This window comes from Eupeodes corollae, chromosome 1 (assembly GCF_945859685.1).
Source record: "Eupeodes corollae chromosome 1, idEupCoro1.1, whole genome shotgun sequence".
Lineage (NCBI taxonomy): Eukaryota > Metazoa > Arthropoda > Insecta > Diptera > Syrphidae > Eupeodes > Eupeodes corollae.
In genome coordinates this window covers 23,499,581-23,526,177 of record NC_079147.1, presented here as the reverse complement: position 1 = coordinate 23,526,177, position 26,597 = coordinate 23,499,581, and the positions used below count along the sequence as shown (strand labels likewise).

Below are 26,597 nucleotides of genomic sequence, written 5' to 3'. Positions count from 1 at the left end.
CACCAAGGGAAACAGAAAAACTGATGTATTTATCATTTGGCGTCATTTCTGCGCGGAATGATGACCTAAAACGGCAAGTACTACATAATAATTATCATCGCCATCATCGTCGCCATTCCAATCATCTGCTGCATAAAGTTATATGAAATATGTATACATGCCGCTTGTCATCATTGCAGTCGTCCGTCGTCCGTTCATATGCCATTGCATCGTTGCGTCGTGTCGCGTCTGTCAGTCGTTTTGAAACTTTATAGGCATATTTTGGTGTCAGCCAATGGTAATGCATAAATACTGTCTGTCTGTTTGTCTGACAGTTTCGTTAAAATAAGCCAAAGAACAAGAAGAAGTACGAGGAAAAACTTTCCTGTTGCTAATTTACTTACTGTGTTCCAGAGAAAATTGATTACCAACCACCGCAGCCCATCAGTGTATATAGATACTCCTGGATCGAATAGTAGAGTCCTCATCACACACATATCCAAGAGATACATTTTTATAGAAAGAAGACGAAAACGACGACGATGATGATGATGCCAAAGAAGGTGGAAATCGTTGTACCAGTTGATTTTCAATTGATAATTGAGTATGTGGAGCAGAGGTAATTTATCACCCAAGTTATGACCACCATTTGGATTCCAGAAGTTGTATATTACATACCTTAACCTTAACTATAAATATAAACCTGGTGGTATTGTAAGTTCAGGTATATCGTATCTGGGGATGCTTTTACCGCCATTATGAAGGCTTACCAACCTACCAACCAACGCAACGACGACTTACATATTATATTAAAGGAGGTAATGATTGAATTAAATTTATGATGTGCTTTTAAAAAGTTAAATTTACTGTTTCGACTTTTCGCACCTTGTGGCAGGAGGAAGTGTCCAGAAGATATTCCTATCAAGGGATATTGAATTTTATTTCAATATTCCAATCAGGTTTTAGATCTAAAGGAATTTAATAAAAATCAATAACTTAAGTTACTTAATTGAAATCTCGTAAGTGGACATAATAATTAAGTCGAGACAAATACAAAAAGAGTTTTAAATTAGTAAAAGTACATCTAAAATGGTTCGAGACGACAGTTTATTAAGTGCAAAAGGACTGAGAATGAGAAGATATTTCTAAAAATTGCCAGTTTAATTATATAAAACTTGTTTGCCTAGTTTTTAATTAATCTCTTGAAATGGAGAAGAATTTATTAAAATTCACTTTTTTCACATGGAAGAAATATTAAGAATAGTTGAACACGTTGATGGGAGAAATATTTGTTCAAGTTCTTTAAGATGTGTTTTCAATATGGATTTTGTAAATTCATTCATTTAACCTTTGTCTTTACAGTACGAAATGTAATTCACCAAGTGAGTGTGAATTATAAGAAATAAAAAAAAACAAAGCGAAATTTTCAATTTTATTATTCAACTTGATTTTCTGTTGGTCTAAGTTAGTTTAAATAAAATGAGACAATATTTGGAAAAAATTTCAATTGAAAAAGGTAAATTGTGTTTTTAGGCTAGTTCGAAGAAGTGTTCTAACTTTTCGAAAACAAAATTCACACTTTATCGAACTATTGCATACGAATCTTGACATTCCCCTTAAATGCTAAGACTTCAATTAGTTGAAAAAACTTTGTGTTTAAAAACTTTCTCATGTGGTTTTATCATAAAAAGTAATTTTTTTTTCATACATTAACTTAACTAATGTTAAAAATTACCATTTCAATATTTTTTAAACACATTTACTTCTAAAATTAAGTTTCCTATTAAAAGAAAATATAAAATTTAAATGTAAACCGTTTTCAACATTATAAAATTTACCTCCAAAGCAAGTTTCTTCTTTGTTAATATGAATTAAATCCTAAATCATTATGCTCGATTAATTTTGTAAGCAATGATTTTTCTTCATGTACTGATTTCAATAAAGTTTTGTACCCTCACTAAAAGTAATTTAAACAAAAAAAAAGAAATCTAAATTGAATAAATTTCCCTTTCCATGTTATTTGACCTGCAAAAGAAGAAGATAAAAACAAATAAACGAAATGAAAATATTCATGGAACCAAATAAAATGAGTTAATTATGCAAACGCTCAATTAATCGTTGGTGATCAATCAAGATGCGTCTAGCCATATAAGGGATTCAAATTCAACTTACTAATGAATGAACATGCAGATGATGATGACTATGATGGAATAATGCATCTTTTTCCCTAAATTACCAACATATATGCTCGAAATGCAACTTAACCTTTACAATTTGTTTTATGTGTTTTAAAGAAAAAATGTTTATTGAGTATAGAAAAGCCTAAGGTTATACAGTTGTTTTATAAATTCCACCTGTTAAATTTCAGACAGAAAGAAAGAAAGGGGAATGTTAATTGCACGGACGGGCGCCTGCGGTGTTCGTGGTTCGTGAGGTGAAAACTTCAATAAAAGAAAAATTAGTGAGAAGCTCATTGAATTTTATTCTATCACAGTTAAGTTTTCTTTTCGTAAGTTAATTATTTAAATTTAAAAAACGAAACAACACAAAAAATGCCCCCCAAAAATTGTGCGGCGAATAGTTGTGCAAGAGAGGGAAATAAATAAATAAATAACTCTCGACTAGAATACCGAATGTGAGTTGCGTGGAAGAAAATAAATAGTTCATTTAAGAAAGACCACACTTTTCAAAAGATCTCTCAAGTGGTGCTCATCCGAAACCAGCATAAGATTGATGTTCGAAACACGCACAAGCATCAGGCAAACATTAGGGCCTACCTCTGTTGTATACATAGATTGTAGGTGCCATACCATCTTTGACATGCCCGACGCAGAAGACGACAAAAGAGTTTGCTTTGGGTTAACTAATTAGGCAAACACGAGTGCGACTATGGTCCCATTCAGGACAACCTCCTTCAAAACCCAAGACTATCAGAATACAACTCCGAGGCTAATCAAAGAAGTATATGAGTAGAGTATGCCTGATGGCTGAATCCCTTGAACTTTGTTTGTATAGTTTGTTGTTTTTTCTTTTATTCTTTCGTGCTGGGATCTTCTTGAGGCTTGAATTTATTTTCGGTATAAAGAATGTGAAACTATTCCAGAGCAATAGGCGACAGAGTTATTATCCAAACCCTACCGCATATTCCGGTGCTGTCGGTGGGATGGGTAAATATTTGCTAGGCTGCTGCGATAATAAAGGATAGATAAATGCCATTCATTGGGTAAACCCAAAAAGCCCACTGGTTCTATTTTATCACTTTGGGTTTTGGGTTGAGTTTTTGGGTTCTTGTGTTGTATGCTCTCGAACAGTAGCTGATATGTGTGCTTTGGAGGAGTAATGATATAGAAGGAAAAGTTAATATTTTAATAAGAATCCGATGTGATTTCAAGTGGAAAATGACTATCAGGATGTGTACTCAATATTTTTTTTGTTTTTTGTTGAATGAATTCCATTCATGAAAAATAAAACGGATGTATGTTTAAGGGTGAATTTGTATGTGTGTTTGTATGTTTGTTTAAAGAAAAGAAAAATACTCTGTCACCTTAAATAAGTGTGTTTAATTTGAATTTTGTTTTTCAACTCTTGCATTTTCAGGTGATACCAGCAATGCTAGTATAGGTAGCGGCGAGGGTACGGGCGAAGAGGATGACGATGCGAATGGTAAAAAGAACCAAAAGAAACGTGGCATTTTCCCAAAAGTAGCAACAAATATTTTAAGAGCGTGGCTGTTTCAGCATTTAACGGTAAGTAGAAGTACAAATTTAAAAATGTGATAATATCTTACTTAAAAAATCCTTTAAAGTTACAAATAAAAAAAAGAACTTCTGAATTGGAGTTGAAAGTGATTTATAAAGAATTTTGTTGAATCTATGAATTATTGTCTTGAATTTAATGATTTGTTTCATTAAAAACATTTTTATTTTTTTAAAGCGTGATTTTCGAAATAGAAGGAAAAGTTAGGTTTTTTTCTGTAGAAGTATCAATATTTATTTACTTCGTGTGATCAACTAAATTCTGATTTAAGTGAAACAAATGCCTCAGTGGTATCATTTCGTACAATTTCATAATTGAATGTGCTGTGAGAACTCGAGTCGTTAGCAAATATTGTCACCATTTTTCCGACAGAAGACAAAATTCATTGAATTCAAAGGCATACAAAATAATCATTTTAATTTTATCAGAAGCTTCTGCGTGTTGCACTAAAGACGTTTCAAATATTTGATAAATGTCCTTCGAATAGATCAAATTACAAAATGCTTTCAACTTAACCAAGTCCCTTTCTTTCCTTCTTTTTTTTTCATTATCGCGTATCCATATATTAAAATAATTCTCCTTTATACAATTTTCACTTCATCGAATTGAAATCTTCGTAACATTAACTTAACTACTTCTAGCGATTCACAAAAGACATGGTAATAAATCAAATCCCTTTTTTTTGGTAATTTTCATTAAAAATTCACCCCGCATATACCAAAAAATAAAATACAATCGATATAAGAGCATCAAGTTATCCTGATAATGAAAATAAAGAAATTCTTCTTTGCAATTGAGATTCCTTTAAATGAAGAACGAAAACACAAAAACAAAATTGCTTCATCTTGATCGCTAGCAAAAATAGAAACAGAAATCGTATGCGTAACTAAAAGGACCGCATTTAAGGATCTACTATATCCTTAACATACATAAAGGTATTAACTTTGTGTAAATGAAATGGAACGAAGGTTTTTCATTCCATCGCATCTTATACCTTATAGCAAAAATATCCTTTTGTGTTATTCCATTACTTCGGATATAGTATCCTTACACCATGAAGCACACGCGTCCTGCGGGGCATGAGTGATTTTCGACTTAATCTGCAATTCATCAATGTCTAGATGTTTAACAGAGAAATTGGGTGTGGATTGTATACCCTGATGCCTTACATTAGACACAAAGTGTATAAACACTGTGTATATACAAAATAAAAGAAAAGTTAAAACCTAAGGAGTCTTTCTTTTCCTTTATCTAAATGCATTTCCAATAAATGGGAGGAGAGAAAAAAAAACTTTCAAGGTTTATCGCACTTCAATCAGGTAATCGTCCTCATCTTCTTCTTCTTATTTTTCTTGGGTCCACCAGGATATACACATTTATATTTAAATGGTTCATCAAAAAACAGAAGAAAAAACAGTTAATATTACATTCTTCTCTTCTTCCATTTTAACCCACCTCTCCCCTCCCCCCGTTTGGATTTAAAAAATAAGGACAATTCAAGTGAGAGAAGAACGAAAAACTCATTATCTTTCGACCGAAGTCCATTTGGCTTGCTTCGAATCGAATTTAAATCCAAAATTGCCGATTGACCATTAGAAAATCCCATTAAGATTTCTTATCTCTAAAAGTACCAATTTCTCTTTCCCAATTTTCAAAAATACATAAAAAACACACAAACAACAACAACAAGCTCAAAAAAGGACAATCCAGGAAATTTAAAATAAATACGATAAAAATGCATTGGACAACTTTTTGGATACACAATATTATACCAACTTTTGTGCGTAGGTAGTTACGTTTACGTATATTATAGAGGTGAACAACGAGAATTATAGATAAGACCAACAATTTCACCCCTCAAACCCCCCACTCTCCCACCCTCCCTCACTGAAATTGGTCGACCTTTAGGTATGCAGATATTGTATAGTTTTTTTTTTTGGTGTATTCAAAAATATTTGTTTACCGGATATCTTTGACATTCAAAACACAAATCGTCGAAAGTTTTCTTATATGGTATTTACCCTTGTAATAACATCACTAAATCCTATAAAAGGATGTCCTGCATGGTTTGAAGGGATGTTTTTAAACAAAAATGTATATGGAAAAAAAAAACAAAGATTGAATAGATGTATCTCTGGAAATAAGGGACAATTTTTGGTCATATCATAGGATATCCGGTTAAGAGAGCATATATAAGAAGTCAGTATAGTGTCTCGAACCTAACAACACCCTCCACCCCCCTGCTGCTTGTTAAATGACTTTGAAATTTGAATGTTAAGCTTATTATATAGAGATACACGTTTAGTTTGATCCTTTGGATTTCCATAAACGGCTATATCTACAAATTCGAAAAGGATGAACTACAAAGTATAGGTTGAGTTATAGTATAGGTATATCTACTTATATGTAGATTAAGCTCGTTTTTTAAAGGCTGTACATGGTTTCGAAGTATGGATTATGTTAGTAAGTAAAAAGTTGTTTCTTATATGAAACAATTTAAATTGAAATTCGGTTAAAAGATACTTTTTTTCGCATAAAGATACAACACAAATTTGCCCAAGAGCTTATATAGGTTTGTTATCTGATGTTCTTGATATTTAAGCTTAAGAGATATTTCCGACTTTAGTCACAATACCTTTGTTTTAAAGAAAGTATGAATAAGTACTTTAAACCATAAGATTCATTAAAAGATAATAATTTTTCTTATTTAAATAAAAATGAAAAGACAACAAATTGAAGCTTCTGTATAAACTAATTAAAAAGACACATTTTTAATTAGATTTTTTTCACTATCATTGTGTTTATGCATAAAAATAAATTTTGCACTCAACCATAGTTATTAAAAATTGAAATTCACTTAAAAAGATACGCGATTATAATTTAAAGATACATTTTGTATCTTTTTATTGTTTTCCCGTATCTAAACCACAACATACATAATTATAAGTGTCTATAAGACTACCATTAAAGAAAAAATATGGGAAAAACAGCAAATTAGTGATTATTTTCATCTTATCTATCTTAAACTTTTCTACGAATCAAAATAAAGTTTTATAACCAAAATGGGTATAGAGGTAGAAACAAATTTACCCAAGAGTAAGAGAGGGAGTTCAAGATACGAGTATAAGAACAAAATAACTTTGCGATAAAATACGAGAGATTACACTATACATATATTCTATACCGTATGTACATAAGTATATTATGTAAAGATGTATAAGTTTTTAATAATAAAATGCGAATAAGTGTAGTGTACTTTTATAAGATGGTCGTTTTTGAGGTATAATATAATGGTGGGGGTAGGTATACGAATTATACGAACATACTTTATATGGCGTAATGAAAGGAGCCATGTTTAAAAATTGTGCAAGATAAGATCTTTTTTATTTTTTGTATAGATATTGTATCTGGGCCAGACTGAAATGGTTGTTCGCGAACTAAATTTAAGGTTAGTTTAGTTCTTGTTTTTTGTCGTCGGTATTTTGTCGTTGTCGTCGTCGTAGAGTCGTGTTTTTGATTTTTTGTTTTTGTTACTCAGACAGGGTAGATTTTTATTTAGTTTGCACTTGTTTTTCATTTACTTTGTTTAGTTTGGTTGGTTAAAATAGTGTAATGGGTAAATAGTGATCTCATTGGTGGAAGGAAAATTAAGTATACTTGAATTGTACACACCTCCTACTTTTGTTTTGTATTGATATAAGTTTTATAATAAAGTGAGGTTATAAGTAGATTTTTGATACACAAAGATGTGGGTTTCTAGGTGAAAGAAAAAGTCTATGTACACCTACCAATCTATTTTTATAGAGTTTATAGGCTTACCTATATTGAAGGTGTTTGCATTAGGATTTTGATATTTAGTTTGCGAATTGTTCTAATTTATCTAGAAAATTTATCGTGAGGACAAGTTTATTTTAGAGCTAAGGTAGATCAAACAATAATAAGGTTATTTTAATAACTCATTAATACATTTTATTCTTCCTGAATTATGAAAAATCTCCTAGAAGACTTACAGTTTTAGATTTTGAAGGTTTAACTCGGTTTTCAGTAAGTTTTTTCATTATTTTCTAAGAATAAAGTAAAATTGTTGAAAAAAAAACAACATAAAAACATAAGAAACCGATAAGTGCAATAGTTAAGGGTGGTTCAATTTTTAGGGCCGATGTTGATTTTAATAGAACACAAAATATTTGAGAAATAAGTGAGATTTCTTTTCATAATGGAAATAGTGGTATGATTCAATTATGTAGAACAAACTATCGGCCTCCGAAACCTCGGCGGCACATCTCTATCTAAAAATAAATACATTTTGAACTAAGGCGTAGTGACTAACAGCTCTTAACCATTCCTGTGTGCGAGTACTGTTGTCAGGGATGCAGGGGACCTACAGCTTTTAACCGGAACGGCAAATTCGTGGAAGCACTTTTCATGACAAGAATAACTAAGAGAATTTCAACTCTCAACCATTCCTGTGTGCAAATACTGTTATCAGGAATAGAGGGGACCTACAGCTTTAAGCCGAAATCAAACGACAAATTTGAAGAAGTACTTTTCATGACAAGAATTAATCTTGGCGAGTTCGTCAGTACCCGTGAAAAAACTTTAGATGGCATAGACTGGAATCGACCTCAAGACCTCTAGCATGACATAGTCCACCGCACTAATCATCATGCCACGGGTATTACTAAATATTTTCGATGAAGCTGAGGCATAATTGACGTTCTATGCCTTTAATGTGTTGAATTTTTTCATCCTTGAGCTCTTGGAGTGTTGAGAAAGAAGTTCAACGGGTTCAAGTCACATGGTCTTGTCGGCCAATTTAAATCGCCATCACGTAAGACAACACGGCCATTGTTTCGTGAGTTTTGTGGTAAATGACACCGTCCTGTTAAAATCACATATCGTCCACATCTAAATCTTTCGATTCGGGCCATAAAAAGTTCGTTATCATCTCACGATAACGAACACAATTCATAGTAACTTTCTAACCAACCCCCTTTTTTCAAAATGTACAGCTTGATAATGCCGAGGGCCGAAAAACCGCACCAAATAGTCAATCTTTGTAGGTGCATTGGTTTTTTGACAATCACTCTTGGAATATCATTCACCCAAATGAGGAAATTCTAGACGAATCCACTACCCTATATCTGAAGATGGTTAACTTTAAAAATTGATCGTCCACTGTTTCCATTTCTTGACACCATTTTGAGCACTGATAACGCTGGTCAAGAGGCTTAAATTCTTAAGGAATCAATTGCACTTTTTAAGCGTGTTATAGCAACTCTTTCTGCAAAATGTTCATCAACGACGATCGTGAGATGAGCTTGTTAGACACGACGAGGAATTGATATGGACGGATCTTCAACCACACTATCGCGAATAGCAACAATGTTTACTTCAGTATGAGCTGAACGAGCATGCACTCCTTCAGACCCCTGGTTGGGTCAAATGTATGTACGATTTTACGCTCATTTTGACTGTTAAATCACGAAGTATACGGTATGCATTTTGATTTGAACGCTAATTTTTAAAATAACCCCAAATAACTTTAACGTGTTACTCGAATTTGTATCTTTCAATGGTTCAAATTGAATTAGTATAAAATTGGTCATTGTTTAATAAACTGCAGAAAGAAACTTGACGTTTAGATGTGGTTCACATTGAACATCGGCCTCTAAAATTTAACCACCATTTATAGGGTACAAATATTCAACAACACTTTAATTTGACAAAAAAATTAAAATTAGGAGACATTAAAGCTAAAACAATTAAAAAGGAAATAGGGTTATTATCTGATTAGTTCATAATAAAGTATCAGTCCTTGCAAAGTTGTGGGTCCTCAAGCAGTTTTCGTACTTCATCTTAAATATTTTAAAAGTGGAGATTACACAGGTTTTTCTTACTCTCTTAAAGTATTTAGTATTAAAACCCGAGTCAATTTGTTATTTTCCCGATAACTCATGCATAATAATTTTCTACTGTCAGCTGCACATTGCAACTATTCTAAAATTCTTAAACAAATATTTAATGTCAAATATAGCGTTTATAGAGTGTTTGATGATGAATATTTAATGCAAGAGTGTTCCTTAGATGATGGATGACAATAAACAAATTTCGAACTGTTTCGTTCATAAAATATCACCCCTTTTCGTAAACCAAAATATAATATGTATGCACCAATCTACCTCTAAAATGTTACAAGGGATAGGTAAAGGATTTCCATAGGAGTTTTTTTTTCGTTACTCTATTTCGAAAGTCCTTCCTTTTTGCCATTATTGTCGTCATAGTCATCAGTTCAATCTAAAATATATGCGTTAACACGTTTTCCACACCATGATGTATTTATATGAACTTTGAACACATACCCACGTTCGTATACCTTTCAATAGATTTGTGTGCGTAAGTCCTGTGAAAAGGACGATAGGACATATATAGACATTTTCGCTATTTTCCAATTGAATTTCAACCATTGCCCGCCGCCTGTTTGGCTACTGATAAAATATCTCCATACTCAACTCACATATGATGGCAAAAATATAAAGGACTCCAATACACAAATATGTATCGATATAAATATATGAAGGCATACAAACAACATATGACAGAGGGACAGGCAACAAAATGAAAGAAGAAAAAAAGAAATGACAAAACAGAAATCACAGAATATCTATAGAAAGGTAGATACACAGTATACCTATCCTGTGTATCCTGATAATTGGGAAGCTTTTGCAATATTTATCCTGTCCCAGGAATACCTACCTACAATACAGGACATAGTATGTGTATACTGAGTGCATTGTGCATCAGCATACAATATTCAGATTGAAATTATTCAAAATGTAATTTCACAAGGAGCAACCATCGAACCACCCCAGACATATCAGGATCAGAAAAGCTATAAATGGTAAGAGAAAGCATCAGGAGTAGCAGCATCCAATATAGTACACTGAAAAGCATAGATCGAGAGAAGGACCTGAAAGTGGTTTCTGGTAATTTATTGATTGGTTTTGACCAAAAGCTATCGTATACATAGGTGTATAGAGAGCGTCTTTTAGCCTACCTAGGTATACCTATCTACGCTTAAGGTAGTTATAGGTACCTGTAACAAATTGTCGAGGATTCAATTTGTGTGTGGGCATATAATTTTGTGCGTGCTTCATGTTTGCCATGTCCTGATGGAAATAATGATTTTACTTAAGAGGAAGGATTCTATATATATGAAAGGTATGTTATTCGAAGAAATCATAGAGAGAGGGGGTTGAATGACTTTAGACTTTCTGGCCGCAGGGTGTAAGAAAACACTAAATCTAAAACAACATATTGTTCAGGTACTCGTAAACCTTACCTATTCTCATTGTTTGGTACATATATAATTCTAGAGAAACACAAAACATGGTATAGGCATATACCTTTATCTAAGGACTAACAATAGAAGTTGTGGCGCTGACGAGGACGACGACGACGACGACGGCGGTGGTGGCGTCGGAGGTATATAGTTAACTAAAAAGTACAAGCTTCCATTTCTGTATGCTTGCTTTGTGTAGCTTCTCCTACATAATATAACATATACGAGACTCCTTATAGACTTGCTTTTCATGTCAGAGGTGTTCCGCAGGATACACAATTCACCAAATGAAACATAGGTGTTTTATCTTGAAGGAGTGAAGAACCACTCATTTCCCATCTACATCTCCCCCTCCTTGATGCACCTTCTTGAATTCGGTTTTGAACAAAAACAACCTGCAACAAGATGTTGTATGCATGTTTTGGGTTTTGCGCCTAAGAAGGTGTATTGTAGAGTCTGCAGGCAGGACATTCTAGAAGGACATTCATTCTAGGAAAATGGCTTTACATATTAAATATATCCTAACATGAGTTTAGCCAACTGAAAATTGTTGAGACGACCACGAAATCCAGCAACAGCAGGAGAGAACATATACGAGTTTATATCATGTACCTTTGCTATAGGCCTAAGTATTCCAAAAACAGCAGCAAAATTCATATACCTATGGGCAAAGGTGCTCAAAACATGCGCTCCCCAAATGAAAGCCTTAGTAGAGGATACTTACCTAGATATAGCTGCGAAAATGCATTTAGCAATATTGTGTATGTTGCTGCATTTTCAGGGCATGCATCTTGTCTATATTGGGTCATCATGTTGTGACCGATGAAATTGTCGTTCATTTTGGGAGGAAGGTACAGACGTACCCGCACTTTAGTCTTCTATGATGATGATGATGATTATGCATCCACCTCTGCCTAGGTATAGGTACACCATCAAGCATTGCTACCTAGGGAGTGGAGGTGTAACATTTTGTGCGGTTAATTAAATGTGCCTTATAGATTGGGTGTTACCCAAAATCATGTAAAAAGCTGATATAATATTATTACCCCAACTGGCCAGCCGGTCGGTCAAGTCTGATGCATATGTAGAAGACTGGAGGGCGTTGAATTTGTCGAAAAATTAAAGCCATAAAGTACGAGAGATTTAAAAGGTATACCTTATACCCTTTGTTATAGATCTGATGCCTTTTTTCCATCTTGATGATTTTCAACCCATGAAGATATAATAGATGAAGTAATCTTTGCCATATTAGGAATATTCAAGATACGTATTCCTATTCTATAAAATTTATGATGAAAAAGGTTTTCTTATATATCAAATATTCGATTCTTTCACCTGTCAATATTATGCTTAGCCCTTATCATTATCATAGACCTATAGAGATTGTAAGGGTTTAAGGTAGCTTTATAGGAATAAAAGGTTCTGATAATGGTATTTTTTAATGGTTATGTGATGTTTTGTTTTCGTATTTTTCTTTTCAACATGGATGAGATCTTAAGAATTTAATATTTCGTGAATAAGATATTTTACTTGTGAGATAAATACTTAACAAAAAGTCTTTAATGTTAAATTTCTTCTAAAACTTGTGCACAAACATACCAAAATTTCCACTTTTCAATATTTTGGCTTTAAAAGCTTGTTTTTATTTTGATTTCAATTTTAAGAAAAAAATAAGATGCCATTTTCCATCACTTGAGGAAATAAAAAAGTGTTCTGAGCTGTTACTACCCCCATATGGGATATTCGTAAACATTTTTGTGAACGAAAAAGTAGGACTTCAAAATTTTACGATTTTTAGAAATAGGTTGAAAAAATTTCAAAGTTTAAAGGATTTTCAATCTTTTGACTTAAAAAGCTTGTTTTGATTTTGATTTCAATTTTAAGAAAAAGTTGAGAACCCATTTTTCATCACTTGAGGTAATAAAAAGGGTTCTGAACTGTTACTACCCCCATGTGGGATATTCGAAAACATATTTGTATAGGTACGAAAAAATTAAGAATACATTTTTCATCTCTTCAGGACATAAGAAGGGTTCTGAGGTGATAGTACCCTTATAAGGGATATTCGAAAACTTTTTTGTGTACAATCAAATTATGGATACATTTTTTTATCTTTAAAGGACTTATCACGGGTTCTGGGGTGCTATTACCCCTTAAGTGGGATATTCGTAAACATTTTTGTCAACGAAAAAGAAGGGCTTCAAAATTTCTACTTTTAAAGGCTTTTCAATCTTTTGACTTAAAAAAGCTTGTTTTGATTTCAATTTTAAGAAAAAGTTAAGAAGTAAGAAGTTTAAAAGGTTTTTACGTGATTTTTCAAATATATCAAAGCTTTGAATCTAGTTTATTTTTGTAGGATATTCGACGAAATAATTACTTTTTAAATATTTATTCAATATATATTAACTATTCGTTAGTATTAGTAATTTGAGACCAATTTGTTTGTATTATTTAAGAGGTTGTTTGAAACTGTGCAAGGTGGTAGATGTTATAACTTATAAACGTGGGATATTCGATAAAAGTTCACAAAAATTCAATTATATCTCAATCAAAATTCGGCATTAGATTTTCTTTTAATTTTCAATTCACATGTGTCATATAGACCCTAGTTCACACAGGACTGTAGCGCCACCTTAAGTAAATTTGTGGGATATTCGCAAGAAAACTATTTAAAAGTCTTTTAAGTTATCATCAGTAAACTTGCCTCTATAATTAGTATGTAATAGATTTGCTTGCTATGTAAGAAAAGTAATGTGGTGGTCATAGAAAAAATAGTTTTGTGTATTATTTTTGAGACATTCAAAATAAATCTGAATAATTGGTATTTAAAATTAATAAAAGGTCAATCTGTAAAATTTTTAAATAGGGACGAAATCGAAAAAATCTTAAATAAATAAAATGTGGGATTTTCGAAGAAAATGCATCTTTCAAAATGTTTGAGAAGTCTCTTAGAAGGTCAATAGCTATATGGGTATAATGGTCGCTTGTAAAAACATAGTATTTGTAAGCATAGTAGTTTTGTATAGTTTCTCATCAAGATGGGATTTTCGATTAAAATTTAAAATATTTTTTATATTTCACATCCTTTAGTTAAGTGAAAATCCCACATTATGTATTTCTTAGCTTCTTAATTCATGTGTTGTGATATTCGATTAAAATTTTAAATATTCCAGATATTTAACATATTTTCGTTTAACGAATATCCCATATTTATATTTGGTGTATACCTGCATCTTTAATTGATCTTAAAACCCTATCCAATTCCAACATTTTGAAAAGCCTCTTAGAAGGTCAATAGCTTCGTATGGGTGTAATGGTCGCTAATAAAAACTTAGAATTTGTAGCATAGTAAGTTTTTAGTTTCTCATCAAGATGGGATATTCGATTAAAATCTAAAATATTTTGAATATTTCAAATGCTTTTGTTTAGCGAATATCCCACTTATGTATTTTTTAGCTTCTCATTGAGAATATTCTAGATATTCCACATGTTTTTGTTTAACGAATATCCCAAATATGTATTTAGTGTATGCCTTCATCATTAGTTCATCTTAAAACCCTCTTCAATTCGCTTTTAAATGGTTCAAGTTCATGGTTACTTCGGTTTATTGTTATTATCATAGCTTCTCCCTAAAAGTTTATTATCCTATTTTTAGTTTTTTATTAAGTACCTTAGCAGTTTTGTTATGTTAATGTACATTTATTTTCATAGAGTGAACTTTAAATACACGAACCATGTGGCGTTATCTTGGAATAATCCCTGACAATGAAAAAATTAACTGTACATCTGACCAAAAATTACCATTAAAACCAACCAACCTTATCTCGACTTCTTGTGTGACCCTTATTTTTCAGATTTTGACGGTTCTTAGTCACAATTAGAGTATAGGTAGGCAAGCAAGCATTTATAGTCTCAAGTCTCAACTACACCTGTGCAGTCCGACCGCAGCCATTGAAATAAAGTCTCCATTCCATACTAAAGGTATGACTTAACATTCGGCGAGACTGTGATGTTGTTGATGATGATAAATATGTATGATCCCGGTCAGTCTAGCGAATCAGCCATTGAATTCAGGGATCTACCCCTCCATGCTACATATATAGTTTAAGTTGGTTTAGGTCATGTAAATTAAGGTATATTTTCTCCCCACTTTTAAAAGTTCATAGTTTTTGCTTTTTTTCAAAAGCAAAAGAGGTTGAAAGAAAGGTGGGTCCTTGTGTTTTGTGTGCTGCACGACGATGACGACGACTACGACAACACGGTTATAAAAGGGCACAAGATATGGAAAACCAAGAAACACGATGCAATGTATCGGCTAAGTATATTTTAAAGACTTGCAAATTCTCTGAGATGGGGACTAACCCTTTACATCGATCGGGCAGGAAAGGTGGGGTATTAAGCATTTTGGGAACCTATACTACCTATGCAGGTTACACCATCATTAGGTTAGGTTTAGGTAGCTATATTCACCCCAGTTTAACTTTTATAGCCTTCGCTACTTGCGCTGCTCGATGATGGCTACTCTATATATATTTGCAGCGCTGCGCCGCCGTTTCGTTTATAATAGGATTGCCTTGGGGGCACATGGCATGACAAACACTTGAGATGATTGTTTTCAAATTCTCTAGATAACGACGGACGAATAAAAAGGCGTGACAGTAATTAATTATGTGCAAAACAGAGAACCCAATGTGGAATTGGAATGGAATAACATTTGCAATGCATGTGCTGTGCTGTGCTGTGTTGCTCGCGGTTGGGCTGCTCCACCATCATCATCAGAAATAATATAAGGTTCAGTTCAGACTTTTCCAGAGAGATTATACAACATGCGGTCGAGCTTTGCGTTTTGAGATACTTTAGACTGGCAAATGGATGAAAGTCAGCACCAATAACCAAGCTATGGCAAGTCAGGAATGCAGGAAGGAAGAGGAAGGTGGGGTTTTGTATATATACATATGTATACTCATGTAGCTAACCATCATGTTTTGTATATATTGCTTGCATTTCTGACGAACGATGACGATGACGACGACGGCTACGGCTACGACGACGTGACACGGTGCGGTGCGACGATGATTGTGGGTTGAACTCTTTTAGCTTGGAATTCATTAATTCCGTGTTTTTTCTTTTTTTACGTCTTGTATTTATTTCAACTTATAATGCATCGTATACACTCACTGATGATGTTTTGTGCTCTACTATACTACATAACATATATTCGTATATAGTACGAAAGGGGTGGCGCATAAATTTATTTTTGAGTGAATCAAGCGCCATCTTTGAATAATTAAAATGTGCATCCATTAAAGAGAAAATTTTGTTTTGCAAGTGGGGAAAAATTTTTATATTTTCGTTGTGGTTCTTTCAATAGAATAACAATTAAAATAATGATGATGGAAGGAAGGCTATATAGAATTATGTTACTTATGCATTTTCTTTTTACCTACACAGTGAATTACGATTCTATATTTTTCTAAAATTAACACAATTTTTGTATTCTTGAGCTTAACATAAGATCATACGGTAATCTTTTCGGTAATCCGCAAAACGAATTACGAATGAAATTTGTCTCCTCGTTAATATTGCAGTTATTTAAATAAAGTGTCTAATTATAAAACAGAAACTTAAATCTAAAAGATATTAAATGAAAACGAAAATGGCGCCCAACAAGAGACTCTCAGTCAAAGAACACAGAAATTATGTTATTTAAATACAATTCTTATTAAAGAAGTTGTTTTAACGCAAGCTGAACTACAAACAAAAAGTAACTACATCCAATAAAAATTAATTAAAATTAAAATGGCGCCCAACGAGAGTCCTTTAGATCTGAGTTCTAAGAGTTCTTTAAATTATATAGTTGAACAAAATCCGTTCCTACAGTTTCTTAAACACAATTTTTGAGTGTAGAATTTTTCTTAGTCGAGAATTCGAGTAATACGACACATAAACAAGAAATTGAACCGTCATTTACTCGTCTTTCTATTAATTTCTATCAATTTTGGAGGACGAACTAATCTTAAACTGCAAACCATATTTCTTTAGAACACCCTTATTCTATGTTTTTCTTAAATTACCAATATTTCTTATCTAAAAAGCATTAAAAGAACTAAAAATCAAATTCAAATAAATGGCGCCCAACGTGAGATTTTTTTTTTTTGTAATTTTGTTAGATTGATACAATTGTTGTTCTCCAGATTAACAAAATTTTAATCATCTCAATATCACAGTACCCTATCGTACCAAAAACCATACGATTTCCTATCTTTTTGAATCTCAAAATGTAATCAATCTTTTAATTTATCATTAACGCCACTAAAAAAAAAAACGAATATAATGATACGAAAAACCTCTTGAATTTTTACTTTATCTGCCCCCATTTAAGATAACACACATCAGTAAAACAAATAAATAAATATTAAAGCTATCAAACAAAAAGATACAATTTTACTTCAACAACTTTAATTGAAATCCAAAAACAGTATAAAGTCTATATCTATAAATGCAATAACCAGTTGTAATACTGTTTTAATAAATCTTCTAATACAAGTTCCCAACTTGGTGGCGTCAAAATATGCCACTGCGTTTTAACCTTAAATAAACAAAACATCCCTTTTCTTTCAAACTCCCTATAGTTTACATAAGTTGTATATAGATAGATAAATACAAAAGATAGATACGAGTAAGTATAGTGCACTTTTCGGGTGCATTTCTATATTAGATAAACTAAACCTATACGAAAATTTCATTATTTATTTAATCGAAATTGGAAATCTAATCAAATACTGATCAAATGGCGCTACAATGAAGTTTTAGAATAAATATTTGATTAACAACTAGCAGCTATATTGACAATCATATGAACGGCGCAACGCAACAACAACGGTTCGACAACGACGCGTCGTAGTCGGCCATTGTCGTCTATCGTTTTTTTTTTATTTTGGGTGGGAGATCCATCGAATGCATTATCTTAGATGATTTATGGGATTTTATTTGGGCAAACGCCATAAAACCAACAAGAAAAAAATTATTGTAATCGATATAATTTTGACCCAGACGAGCACTTGAAAAAAAACTTTAGTTTTTATAGACAAAAATTATAGAAACACAATTTTTTCTTTTCTTAAAAACATTGAGATACAATTTATATTTTTGAGATAGCGCGATATATTGTGTTTGCGCGGTTGATTCCAGACAGTAGCAACCTAATTTTGTGTCAATATTGATGAAGATAACGTTTTGGTATTTTAACAAGATAATTTTTGTTAAGCGTTGTAGATACTCAGATACAGATACTCACTATATATAGGTAAAGATATTATGGGGGGTGAGTAGCGTAGGTAATAAAATTAAATGAAATTAACTATTTTCCATGACAAGAAAGTAGCAGTTGTTGAAAACTGAAGGAAAACATCGCAAGCTTCTAAAAGGTGTCTCAATTACTAAGGGCTCCTTTTTTTTCGTTAAGCACATTTCAGGGTTAAGAAAAAAACAACCAATAGAAAACTCTTAAAACATCACCCCTAACGTTTATATTTTTTCATATCATTACTTTGTCCATCCTTTTTTTCTTTCTTCAAACAAAATTTACAGTTTTCAACCCAAAAACTAAATGTCATATCACGTCAACTTTTGACAATGCAATTATTGTTTTATTTTATAAAACTACATGACAATATCAACTTACATCCTTGTATTACAAGATAATAAAAGCTGTTCATTTAAGTTAATCCAAAGAAATAATATTATACATAATATAGGATGACATCTCGATGACGTCCAATTAGTATACTCGTATGAAGGACATGCAGCTGCATTCCTATATCAAAATGTTCCAAAAATTGTCATCATCCGCATATTAAAGTCGACTTGAGTATAAAGCAATTGCAATATAAATTTGTATTTGTTATCCTTTTTTCTTTATCCTTTTCATAAAAGTACTTTAATTAGGCGAATGATTGAAGGTGCATTTGCCTTAAAGGATATTTTATACCAAAACAAAAAAGTAAAACCAGATTCCTTTTTTAATAAAAGTGCGTCGTAGTTAAACCAGTTGCCAGGTTCCACACATGGTTCCTTGTCTCGAATATACTTATTTTGTTTTTGAAAAAGTAAAATTTTGTATTGTTTGAAATTTGTTAAAAAAAAAACAACAAAAAGGATTAATGGCAGCGGTGGTGGCGGTAAACCTCCTCTTTGCACTATTCTCTGTTCAGGATATGTACTTTCTATCCCTTTGTCGAATTGAATCTTCAACAACAAAAAACAATCTTTTGTTAAGTAAAACCATGAGTATCTGAGATGTAGGAGTGTTTATTGTGATTTGAGGGCTTTAATTTGATTGTTAACTTGCGCGCGTTGGTTTTGTTTGATTTCATAATACAAAACAAAATAAAAAATATATTTTATATAAAGAAGACTAAACAACCAAACAAAAACCAAAACCATACATTAAAAAAAATAAAAAAATCTGCGCGCACGCGTAAAAAGATACTTCCGCCAGATGTGGGAGTTTCGTTCACTCGTTTATAAATAATGTGCTCTCGCATTTGTATTTCGTTTTTATTTTTTTTTTCATTTTCATTAATCTAAAGAAATTTAAATTTTACAAAAATATAACCCGTCTTTATGTGCATATACCTATAAATGGAACTCCCTCGTTTTAATTGAAAATTTTCGTTCTTTTTCTTCTCTTTTTTTTCTTTCTTTTAGCATCCTTACCCCTCAGAGGACCAGAAAAAACAATTAGCGCAAGATACAGGTTTAACGATATTGCAAGTAAATAATTGGTAAGTGAGATAATGTTTTATTTTTTAAACTTAAACTATATACATATTTAATTTAAAAAATTACTCCAACGTAAGCCTATGTCCCATTATACGAGTAAGACCTTGGAAAGTTCTAACAAAAATCTGATGCAATTTGATATCAGACTTGAAAATTTCAAAAAATCTTTTTAACTTTTATAAATGATAAATAAAAAGTATAGTAAAACGTCTTTTATTAAACTTGAAGAAAAGTTCAATAATTGTGTGCTCCTAATTGACTTCAAAGGGTTTTTCAGTTCTTTTATATGGTTTTCCAGTAAGAGGTTTCATGTAAATATTTAAAGAAAACTATTTTTGTTAAAGAAAAATCAATTGATTTTTTCTTTTATTTCATTGTAAGGAAAAAATTTGTCATTCTCAATGCATGACTATTTCAGCCGGCTGACATGGAACTGGTGACAGCACCAATACTTTCACCGTAATAGATACAGTCAAAATCACACCATTTTCGTCAGCCCAAGAATTGTGCCAAACTTTAACGAGTTGAAAATAGAAATGATATTTAATAATTATTCTAAGATTTTCAAAGCATCAAATTCCACAATTCTACTTTCTATCGTAGCTTCCTATAATAAGACGACGCTGGTAATTGACCTATTTCACTTCTTCCTTTTGAACATTACTGACTTAAAAAGCTTTAAGGTCAATTATTATTTTAAGCAAAATACAGTGTTATGTCGTGCCTGGAAATTTCAAAAATAAATTGATAAAGAATCTATAAATTCGGGTTTTCTTCAAGACTACGGTTTACAGCATCAATAACCTTATTGTTGTTCTTGAGAGGCGAAAACGGTTTGATGCTTCACTTTACCAGCTTATTCCAACGTCTTAAATTCTGTTACCAATCTTACTATTTCTGGGCAAAAAGGTGGAAAGGCCCAATATTGCGAATTGTGACTGTAAAATTTTCACAATTTGCTCTTGAAGCATGTGTCGTTTAATTGTTGGTAATATTGGTAACAAATACATGTAAAATTACACCATCTTCGTCAGCCCAAGAACTGTGCGACACAGTGACGAGTTGAGAATGGAAAGGTTTTTCAACAATCATTCTTAGCCTCAAATGCCACAATTCCGCTTTTTATTCGCATCTTCCGATAATAAGACGATGCTGGTAATTGACCTACTTCACTTCTTCCATGTTAAAATTACTGACTTAAAAAGTCTTAAGACCTATTAAAATTCTATGCATAAGACAGTTTTATGTCGTTTGTAGAATAAATAATTTCAAAAATTGACAAAGAATTTATAAATCTAGGTTTTCTTCAATACTACGGTTTACCGCATCAACAACCTTATAGTTGTTCTTGAGAGGCGAAAACGGTTTAGTTTTTCACTTCACTAACTTATCTCAACGTCTCAAATTCTGTTACCAATCTTACTTTTTCCGTGACTGTAAAATTTTCACAATTTGTTCTTGAAGCGTTTGTCGTTTCTTTTTTGGTATTATTGGCAACAAATATATGAAGAATTACACCATATTCGTCAGCCCAAGAACTGTCCCAAAATGTGACGAGTTGAGAATTGAAAGGCTTTTGAACAATCATTCTTAGCCTCAAATGCCACAATTCTGCTTTTTATTTAGAGCTTCTTATAATACGACCTGGCTGTTAATTGACCTACTTCACTTCTTCCGGGTGAAAATTACTGGCTTAAAAAGCCTTAAAACCTATTAAAATTCTATGCAAAAGACAGTGTTATATCGTTTGTAGAATAAATTATTTCAAAAATTGACAAAGAATCTACAAATCTGGGATTTATTCAACACTACGGTTTACAGAATCAATAACCTTATGGTTGTTCTTGAGAGGCGAAAACGGTTTGATTCTTGATTCTTCACTTTACTAGCTTATCCCAACGTCTCAAATTCTGTTACCAATCTTACTTTTTCCGTGACTGTAAAATGTTTACAATTTGTTGTTTAAGATTATACCGTTTCATTTTTGGTAATAGCGTAACACATACGTGTAAAATTACAACATCTTCGTCAGCCCAAGAACTGTGCGAAACAGTGACGAGTTGAGAATGGAAAGGTTTTTCAACAATTATTCTTAGCTTCAAATGCCACAGTTCTGCTTTTTATTCTGCTTTTTATTGAAAATACTGGCTTAAAAAGCCTTAAGACCTATTAAAATTGTATGCAAAAGACATTGTTATGAGCTTTTGGAATGAATAATTCAAAAAATTGACAAAAAATCCACAAGTCAAAATTTTGTTTAACACTACAGTTTAGTGCATCAATATCCTTGAGAGACAAAAACGATAATTTTTGATATCACTAACTTATATCAATGTCTAAAAATTTGTTACTTTTTTCTTTATCTTACTTTTTCCGGGCGAAAAGGTGCCACTATCCATTATTTCGATCTGTGACTGTAAAAATGTCACAATTTGTTATTGAAGCGTGTATCGTTTCACTTTTGGTAATGGCGTAATTTAAGCTTGTCAAATGTCAAAAGATGACAGATTTAAAATTAACAAAAAAAATCAAATGGGGTGGCGCAACAGTCCGTTGTGAACCAGGGCCTAGTGACTTACAACTCTCAACCATTCCTGTGTGCGAGTAATGTTGTCAGGAATGGAAGGGACCTACAATTTAAGGCCGAATCCGAACGGCTAGTTTGAGAAAGCACTTTTTCATGACAAGAATTACTCTTGAAGGATTTGTCAATTCCTCGCAAGAGGCAGTACCCGCGAAAATTAATTTTTATAAATTAAGGTGGCACAGGCAGGGATTGAACCCAAGACCCCTTGCATGACAGTCCAACGCACTAACCATCATGCTACGGGTACTACATAAATTTAAAATTAACATATGTACTAATATGTTTATGAATGAAATTTCTTTTTGGAAAATCCTTAATAATTTAGGGATGTGAGTCCATTTTTGTTGTCGGATATTTACAGAAATAAGTTTAACCATTTGAAAGAAAATTGAATTTTAGTGGAATTTTGTTACCAATCTTACAGTTTCCAGGCTACGACCCAAAACAATTAAAATTATATTGGAACATTTATTTTTAAACATGTTTTTGAGATTATTGAAAGCTTAAACACTTAACTTGTGTAATTTTCAATGAAATGTTCTTGAAAAATAGTTAGTAAATTTTTTGAAAATTCTACCATTTTGGACGATAAACTATTCAAATAATTTATGGTTCACAAAATCACTAATTCTTCATAAAAAATCAGAGGCATTTACCCTATTTTGAGTATTGTTAAAAAAACTCAAATTCCAACCATGAAAAAGTTAAACAGTAACTGATATATCAACAATCTTTAAGAAAAAATTCATGAAATGTGAAATATTATTTGTTCTACAGAAACAAGTTAAACTTTTTTGATGATATATAAATTCTTCAACTGGGTTGTTCCTTTTGAACCAATATCCCACCAATGAACTGTCTGAAACTTTTGTATGACCTTCAACGTCTCTTCCTACCTTCTAATCATTTTCCAAAACCGATACTTTTTTCTCTATTTATTGACCTTTAAGACGACTTATTTTGTTTGAGAAAATACCACATAGAAAGAACATAGTCTTTTACTTAAGTTAAGATTCCCCACAACATTGTTTATGCTATACGTACTAGATTTTTCCAAAACATTTTCCAGCATTTCCTAAGTAGATGGGTATATGAAAAACCAAATCTTTATACCCAACAAAATGTGTGTATTATTTTCCGACGTCAACCTTAAAATATGTCCAATCTTCATGAAAAGAAAGTGAAATAAACCCCTCCTTCCCCCAAACCCCAACAAAAAAAAGAAAGAAAATCTAAGTAAAATTTATGGCGATTATCCTGTCAAATGTTAAAAGCTTGATAACCCACATTTAGAGCCTCTCTATACATAAAGTATACCTACATTTTTTTGGTTTCTTATCGTCTTCATCGGTCTTTTTTTTTATATAAACATACTTACATTTGTATGTTGCTATGAAAGTATGAAAATACGTTTAAATATTGCAAATGTTATTAGTTGAAAATAAAATATTTCTTCTCCCCCTTCCATACGATCCTTAGAAGAAAAAAAAGTTAAAAAGCTAAAGTAAAACAAACCTAAAAAAAAAAATAATGGACCAAAAATTGTCAGAACAAAACATAAGGCCCCAAATTCAAACCAAGCCAAACCATCAAAGCCGCTAAAACCAAACCCTATTTATCCTTCAAACACGAAGGTATAACTTATAAAGTACCAACCTATACACCGGATATACAATATATTGTATCTTATGGGGTAAAAGTAAAATAATTTATTGCTGAGTGAAATTAGTAAAAGAACTATATACCAACATCAGGACGATGACGGTGACGGTGACGACGACGACCACCGCTGCTTTGCCAAAAAGTAAAAAGGATATAATGTGTTTATATCCGCAAACACCTTTCCTTCGTTTTCGGCGGTGGTGGTGTCCAAAAAGGAAATATAATAAGAAAATCAAGGATATGATTTTTTTTCTTCTGGTTTGTTGTTTTATTTTTGAAACTTGAAGAGGGTTTTTGTTTTGTTGTTGTTGTTTTTATTACAAAATCATTTCTCAGGTATTGCCTTGACTGTGCCTTAGCTGTGGCTGCTAAATGCTTAGAACCAAGACAACTGGCGTGCATATTTGGTGTTAATGGAAGACGAAAATTCCATTTAGATACATTATTTTTTTGTTTTTTTTCTTTTCGGGCCTCCCGCACACCCTAAGTTACAATTTCTTGCCTCACTACAACGTCTATTTGCACTTTCAACCCCCGGCAAACTGTTCTCTTACTCTCGAATGGTGATGCTTATAATACAATATATACGGGACCAAGTCCATTTGGGTTAGGTATTGGTAGATTCTCAGAGGGCTGAAGTTGAAGTTGGATGCTGGTTCTATACTCTAAGTTTCAAAGCTATGTCTTTTCTGGTACGGGTCTTATAGTCCTATGTAGGTATATTATATTATGGTGTTTGTTTACTAAAATAAAATTCCCAATGGAATCACAAATATTCACAAAGGCGAATCGGAGCAAGGTGCCAGGCAATAAATTATTTTGGCCAGGCAACCTGAAAAATTCTTCGTCTTCTTCTTATACTATTTTCCTTTCTTTTTTTTTTGGATTAATATATATACACAAAATTATATATATATATATCTTTATATAGAAATTGGATTGTACTACAAAATACATATATTTACACCTCCTCAACCCACTATATAAACGAGAACAGAAACAAAAAAAAAAAAAAATCCAAACAAAGAAAATTTCTTTTCATCCGCAACTTAATTCCTAAAGATGTGTATCTTAAGAGATTAAATATACATCTATGTATTTTTTGTTTCCTTTAATTTATTTTTTTTCTTTGGTTTACTTTGTTTTTGCACTAAAAATAAAAACAAAAGGAAAAATATCTTGATGAAAAAGTTAAATTAAACATTCCAAAATTAAAGTATATTCAAATGAAGAAATATTGGATATGAAAATAAAGCTTGTATACAATGTTGCCAAAGTATTTTGTTGATAAAGTACATTATTATATGTGTATCAACAAAATAAATATCAAGTTATCCCGCTGTGAGACTCCATATGATGTTGTTTTTAACACATAAAGTTGTCATCTCAAATATAATAATATTAAGACTATTAAGATGTCACATGGTAACGAACCAAAATGAGTGTAGTTGGGCTCGAAAAAAAAATGAAAAAATCTCAAGGCTGGATTAACTGAAATGTGTCTAGGCTTTAATATCAAGTTTATGATCGAAAGACAAATATTTAGCAGTAGCTTGAGGCATGTTCTACATTTCTCAACATGACTATTTTTGCAACGCATGTTTATTTCATAAATATCAATATAAAAGGATATCATCCTAGTACCGTCCAAGGTTGCAAAACCATTTCCTAGTCATAAAATTTGAAATGACCATTTGTCATATTTCCGGCTGTATGTCTTCGATAACTTCCAAATTCTATCCTTAAGATGTTGAATCAATCTTCCACGTGGTCCAAAAAGAAAATTCCAAAGGAAGTGGCATAGCCTTTACTTGTAGAATGTCTAAAGTGACAGTCTCCTATATAGCAAGCTGTTCAAATTGAAGCCTCTTGATTTGATATTGGAACTGAGAAGTAGATTAGTTTTTAAAACAATCAATGTTTTCATTTAAGTGCCTTTGATACTAAATATCTTCTATATTGTTGCAAATCCTTACACTCTTAGAATGCATCAACCAACATTTTGGCAAGAATTTACTATCCTTGCTGACTTATTTCAAACGTTTTTAAGGTTATCCGAGGTATATAAAATGTTAACTGAAGATGAAACTATTTTAAAGTTATTAAAGTACCAAGAAGAATAAAAAAATCAAAAGAAAACTTAGTATTTTGATTAATTAAAAGATTTCAGTATATTCTCTGTAAAATTAAAAAATCCTTTTTTAACGTTCATATTTACAAGTTATAAATCGACTTAGCTTGATTCATAGCATCTGAATTATTAGTGTAATTAATTTCCTTTTAAAATTCTCTATTCTTATTGGGTTGCGCCTTAACACTCAAGAGATATCTGCCTTTGAAGTACTCGGTAAAAAGACGGTATTCCAAAAAGTTTTGTCTAATTAACTCGAAGATGTATGATAAAGTATTTTAAATGAAATATGATGGAATCGAAACTTTTAAAGATGCACATCAGGCCTTTTTTTACCCAAATTCTTCCCTGCGTGC

The 26,597-nt window shown here is 32.1% G+C and overlaps 1 protein-coding gene across 1 annotated transcript in view; it reads left to right on the top strand.

Annotated features, from left to right (window-relative positions):
• LOC129953776 (homeobox protein homothorax) overlaps window positions 1–26,597 on the top strand; it is a 332,104-nt gene that overhangs the window by 294,524 nt on the left and 10,983 nt on the right. The window contains exons 10-11 of the mRNA XM_056067233.1: window positions 3,577–3,725; window positions 19,787–19,863. Of these exons, the coding sequence (XP_055923208.1) occupies window positions 3,577–3,725; window positions 19,787–19,863 (226 nt within the window). The remainder of the gene's footprint in view (window positions 1–3,576; window positions 3,726–19,786; window positions 19,864–26,597) is intronic.